Raw genomic sequence first — 6,189 nt, forward strand, 5'->3', positions numbered from 1 at the left:
CACCTCCCAGGGGAAGAGGCAGTGGCGTGAGGGGGATGGGGAGCCTGGGACTGAGTCTCCCCCTTGTCACCTTTGGGATTTGGGTTCACTGGTGATAAGGCTCTCCCTGAGCTTCCAGCCTATGCTCAGATCGAGAATCTGAACCCACCAACTGCCCAGAAATCAGGAGAGCAGCCATACATCCATCCTGATCAGGCCTGAAGTGAGGCTTGTCGGGAGTGGAGTCTCCTTGAGACCCTCTGGTTCACCCAGCCCAGCATTACCTCCTGGTTCCCAGGGGACCATCACAACCCTCCAAGGCAGGTCAGACAATCCAAAGCGGGATCCTCCACCTTCCCAACCTCCCTCTGATTGCTGGCTGGCCCATTGTGGTTTCAGAGCAGTGTCTCCTTCCTGGTCCTTGTGGGGACAAAGAAAGAGCTCCAGGTCTGTTGGCCGGATCTTTGGCTTCTCTCCACCCTTTTCTGATTTAATCCTGTAGGATTAGAAAAGTCTTTCCAACTCCAAAGAGGCCATGGTCAAATCCCAGTCTGAAGAAACTGGGCCCTGGTGTCTTCCTTCTCTAGCCACTGTGGTCCCGGGCAAGTAATGTCCTTCTCCTGGGACCAGTGTTCTTAGTTCTTGAAAGAGCAATAACCATTTCCTTGCCACCCTACACACAGCCTGGGGGAAGCTGAGGCCTGGCAGCTCTCAGGGTACTTTAGAAGGAAGGTGCTAATTTGTCGCAGACACAAAAGGAACAACCGCACCTCTGTTACCATGTGTCCCCCCACTGCCCTTGCCCCCCGCCAGAGCAAAGGGGGCCATTGCACCCCTGCTTCCCAGCACCTGGGGTGGGCATCTGCTTCCCTGCCCTGCACCAGGTACCCCCACCTAAGGCTGCCTGCCCTATGCTGCCCTGTCCCCTTCTGCCCCATGAATTTCTTACAACCCCGCTTCAGTGTTCGTTAAAAGGTGGATTTTTTTTTCTTTTGGGCTTCTGATCTCTGTCCCAGAGATTAGAGGGAGCCCTAAGGTCAGGTAAGTAGTTTGAAGAGCACCCCAGGCCTGTTCAGGATCTCTCTGGAACGATGACTCTGGAAAGCCAGGCCCGAAAGCAGGGACCCCCACACACACACATCAAGCCTGGCAGATGTGGCAGCCCCTTGCCCAGGGGCTCCTCCTGGACTTTTTGCCTGGTTCTCCCTCTTCCACCTTGTTGGCTCTCTCTGCATCCATGCCTTCACCAAGAGATTTACCCATCTCTCCCTGTGCCTGGGACTGGTGGCCTCTGGTGTGCTCTGCCTCATGCAATTCCCTCCTGGATCCTACTGCTTTCCCAAAAGCCATCCTGGGCCACGTCCTGCTCTCCTCTCCCTCCCCAACAGACAATGATTGAACATGCTGTATGCCCCAGCCTGTGGCTCCCCTGACTATTCATGTCCCTTGAAGATGCCCTGCTCCCAGTGTCTGTGTCCTGCGTGTATGTGCATGTGTGTGTGTGTTGTGTCTTGTTTAGATTGTAAGCCCCCCTGGGCAGGGACCCCTGTCTGAATACATGTTCTGTGTGGCACACCCAAGTGTACTAATAAACGTCCATCCTCAGAACAAGAGCGCCCAGGTGTCTTAAGGAAGCTTTGGGGCAGGTGGCTGAGCAAGCCAATATAGTGGCATTGGAGGCAGGGAGGTGCTTCTGGGCAGGGCCTCCAGTTCCCAAGCCCCAGAGGGTGGGTCAGGAGCCGGGGGTGACTGTAACAAAGTTAAGAAAGGATGCACACATGCACACACACACCAGTCTCTGCTGTTCTGCTGGCCAGGTCTGGCTCTGGAGAGGCTCTGGGAGAGGGCAAGAGCAGGTCCCACCCATTACACATGGAGATCTGACCATCAGCTTAGGACAGAGGGGATCTCCCAGGGTGTGGATTCAGCACTGGGATAGGCGGCCCTGCCGTTGCCTCTGCTCATTTGTCATCACCGTCCCTACTGCCTGCCCTCCTGCTCTGATGCCGAACTTCCTGGCACAAACACAGTTCTTGCAGGGCTTCCTCAGCATTCTCCCCCAAAGCCCACCTGCCACTGACTGCCCCAGACAACCTGGGGCACTATGGACAGGACCACTGTTAAAAATATCCCCCAAAAGTCTTTTCCCCTTCTTCCTGCTGCCCCAAGGCCAAGTGAGCAGTCACAGGCAGTTAGATGAGGGGTGAGCTGGGACTCCCAATACTGTGCTGTCTTCAGCACTGAGGGGATCTATGATGCCCAGCTGTCCTTGGCAATGGCCCCCTTCCTACCCTGGTCTCTCCATTTCCATATGGAGACCAAGACTACCCTCAATAGTGCTCTCAAGCCAGGAATCAACAGCCACTTTAACCAAACTAATTTTCCAAGAGGAACTGGTTCCTGGTGGTAGAGCAAGCAAATAGCAAAGCTAGGAATTGGGCTCTGACTCTCCCTGGAGAGAAACTCAGCCTTGGCAGCCCCTGCTTGGCTAGTGAGTGGCTGTGGATAAGGGTGCCATGTTTGACAATGCAGCAAGGCAGGGCCCTCTGTTCCTGGAAGTGGCCCAGGGGTACTCACGGGGCCTCTGCCCCACCTAGAGTTCTCAGGCAAGAGAAGCAGTGGGAGAGGTACAGGGAAATACACCAATGAGAGGAAGGAAATCTGGGCTATTGGGGCCAGCAGTTATTCTGGGGTGACTGTGGCTCTTCCCAAACCCCTATTTCCCCTACATCTAAGATATGCTTGAAAGGAAGGAAGACAAACACCAGGTTCCATGGCGTCCTGAGCTGTAGCATCAGATCTAAATAAACCCAACAGCTGTGTGTGCAGATGGGGAAACTGAGGCCGAGGGGACCATGACTTGCCCAGGGTCACTTGGTCAAAAGCAGAACTAGGACTGGAACCCACGCCTTCTGAGTTTGGACCCAGGGCTAGTTCCTCTGTGCCCTAGTAGGAGTCATAGAGCAAGAGGACAGTCTCTGGTCTGCTGCGTTCCCATCTTGAGTGATCTTAAAATCTTGAATTCCTTCCTCCCAGGTCCCAGATCCCAGAAGGCCCGTGGGTCCTGACAGAGCTTCAGCAAGGGGAGCAGAGGCACCTGAGGAACCCTGGGAGGGATAAGGTCTGCAGCCAAGCCCCTGACCCCCTCGTCCTCCTGGAGCAGGAGGCAGCCTCCAATCTTCCCCACACACCAGCTCCTTCTGTCTGTTCAAGGTCTTGTCTCTCACTTGCAAGCCGACTGCTCCCAGATCCATCCCAAGCCTCCCGCTAGAGCTGCTGGGCTGGACCTGACCTTTGGGTCTTGTATGACATCAGCCCTGTCACCATGGTGATGGTGGCCTAGCACCATCTTCTCATGGGAGATGGGCCTCTAGGCTTGATGCTTTAGATTTTTTTCTTAAAATTTTTATTTTTTTCCCCTGAACCACCAGGGGAGAAAGTAATACCATGACAGAGTAAAAAAGAGATAAAGAGGGAGAGACTAAAAAAAAAGGAAAACCAGGTGAGGGAGATGAAAGGAGGGAAGAATAGAAATATGGCGAGAGGGTGGGGGTGGGGAGTGTACCAGTGAAAAGAAGACAGAAAGGTCAGCCCAGCTTGAGGGAGATTCAAATTATATTAAGAGCCAGGAACCTACAAATTAAGCTGGAAAGGACAGAAAAGGGGGTGAGAGGGGTGCCTGGCAGGCAGAGCAAGTGAGAGCGAGACAGGAGACTAGCCTCGAGCAGCCAAAGCCATTTGTAGCTGAGGACAGATACTAGTTCCCCAGTCAGGACACGACTGTTGGCCATGGGCAGCCTGACACAGAGCTGGGGCATGTGGACAGAGGGCAGTGCCAAGGGAAGTGCAGGTTCCCCATAGCGATGGGACCGGGTGCTCCCAGGGCTTATAAATAAACAGGCATGTGGGAAACGCACATTCTTTCTCCAAGAAATATAATTTATGTTTACAGCCAGTTTTTTTTTTCCTTCCTAAAGATAACACTACCATGTGGGGCCCCAGCCCCTGATGATGTCCCTGAGTGTCCCTGGCCCTGGCCCCCTCTTCCCGTTATTGCTTGGATGGGAAAGATTCGGCCCTGGGAATTGCAGAGCGACACCCTACTCCTCACCCCTGAGGCTGTCCCTGGTGACGGAGTGGAGGCACACAGTGCTTGTCCCAGGCCCCCACGCAGTGCCAGCCACCCTGACTGTGTCCATTTAAGGGAACGGAGAGTGCAGGCAGTGGGGGAGGCTCTGGAGCAGATTCCCAGAGCAGAGAACCTCTCTCTTCCATGCAGGAGGCCCTAGAGGCACAGTGGCTTCTTTTCAAACTTGATAGCTGGAAGGCTCAGGCTGTGGGAAAGGGAGAGAGCGTGCTCTTCTTCCAGCAAGATTCCAGGCATGAGCCGAGAGAACAGAACAGAATAAAGGTGGGGGGTGGAGACCCTGCCTTCCAAGTGCCCCCTCCCCCAAGCAAAGTTTAGGATGCCTGGAGAGGGAGGTATGTGCAATGAGCCCGGGGGAGGAGCAAGGGCAGCTTCGGTGTTGGTGTTGCGGCCCCAATCCCAGTTTCCCCGCTTCTGTCCTGGGCACTGGGGCGTAGCCCAGGCCCTCCTCCAAGGTCAAGTCTGTCTCCCACAGGCATGTGGTCCACCCCAGAGGTAGCAGCTCCTGTACCAGACAGGATGGGTCTGGGAGATCCAAACTCCAGGAGGAAGAGGGTTGGTGTGGAACCCTGGACATCCAGACTCAGCCAGGGGTGAGGATTCTGTGGGCAGTGCCCTGGTTCCAGAAGGAAGCCAGCATCTCTACTGTGCTGTCAGGGACTCTGCCAGCCTAGACAGAGCCACAGCGGACAGACTAAGCCAGGACTTCGGGGTCTGAGGACTGCCCAGCGATGAGCCAGGGGGCAGGCTTCTTATCAACCAGGAATACGTGAGGATGGCTCCCCAGGCCTGCCTGTCCCTTCAGCTGGGCCAAGGCGGCCCCTCTGCTGCCCCAAGGCAGGGGTCCGTCGTTCCCACAGGCCTTCCCAGAGCCCCTGCCCCCAGCACGGCCCAAGTCCATCGCCCGGAGCATGGGGCTCAGGTGCCCAGTCCTGGGGCGGCTTCCAGGGCAGGAAGGCTGCCCCCGGGAAGCCCCAGAGCCCGGGAGCCACTGCTCCCTACGAGTAGGTCTTCCTCCTCCTCGTCCTCGAAGGCCCGAGCCGGGCGCCGGGGGGGCGGCCGGGGCGTGGGCTCGTCGCGCTCCGCCATTCGCTCGACGGCGCCCTCGCCCACGAGGAAGACGGTGTCGGCGACGCGCGGGGGCCCAGTGACCGGGTTGTGGTCGTAGGAGAAGACGCGCAGGGCGCGCAGCGGGTGCAGGTCGGGGAAGCCGCCCAGGCGGTTGCGGTCCAGGTCAAGGATGTGCAGGCGGCCCATGCGCAGCAGCGCGGGCGGGAACTCCTCGAAGCGGTTGCCGTAGAGCCACAGGCCGCGCAGGCCCGTCATGCGCGGCAGCTCGGCGGGCAGCGCGCGCAGCCGGTTGTCGCCCATTTGCAGCGACTGCAGCGCCGCCAGGCGCAGGAGCGGCCGCGGGAAGCGCCGCAGGAAGTTGCCCTCGATCCAGAGGCAGCGCAGGCTCTGCAGCTGCGCGAAGTCCGCGGGCAGCGCCAGCAGCCGGTTGCCGCCCAGGTAGAGGCGAGTGAGGCGAGGCAGGCGGCACAGGCCGTCGGGCAGGCGCTCCAGCTTGTTGAAGTCGAGCGCCAGGATGCGCAGCTCGCGCAGCTCCTCGATCTCCTCGGGCAGCTCGCGCAGCCCGGCTCCGCTCACGTAGAGCTTCTGCAGGCGGCTCAGCGCGCACACGGCGCCGGGCAGCCGCCGCAGCCGCCTCCCGCTCAGCTCCAGCTGCTGCTCGCCGCTGCGCAGCTGCTCCTCCGCGTCCGACGGCAGCTCGTCTGGCGTGGACTCGGCGATGCCCATGGTCACGGGCCCCGGCCGGGGCCGCCGCCGCCGCCGCCGCCGCCGCCGCCGCCTCCCGGCATCGCCCCGCCCTGGCCGCCCCCGGGCCTCCCCGACGGGGCCGAGGCTGCGCGGGTTCCTGGGGCCCCCCGCCCCGGCCTGCGCCGCGCCGGGAGGGGGGCCGGGCCGGGCGGGGAGGAGGCGCCCGCCCGGGGCTCGGCCGCCGCGGCCGCCGCACTCCACCGCCCGCCCGCGGCCTCCCCCGCTCCCGCCGCCGGAGGCCGACT

General features: G+C 59.5%; 1 protein-coding gene across 1 annotated transcript; it reads right to left on the minus strand.

Moving 5' to 3' along the window:
* Positions 1–4,002: 4,002 nt before the first annotated feature.
* On the minus strand, positions 4,003–5,923 carry LRRC10B (leucine rich repeat containing 10B). The gene has a single exon (XM_055312805.1). The coding sequence runs from the start codon at positions 5,921–5,923 to the stop codon at positions 5,045–5,047; it is 879 nt and encodes a 292-aa protein (XP_055168780.1). The 3' UTR covers positions 4,003–5,044.
* Between the last annotated feature and the right edge of the window lie 266 nt (positions 5,924–6,189).

This window comes from Nyctereutes procyonoides, unplaced genomic scaffold (genome assembly GCF_905146905.1).
Source record: "Nyctereutes procyonoides isolate TBG_1078 unplaced genomic scaffold, NYPRO_anot_genome, whole genome shotgun sequence".
NCBI lineage: Eukaryota > Metazoa > Chordata > Mammalia > Carnivora > Canidae > Nyctereutes > Nyctereutes procyonoides.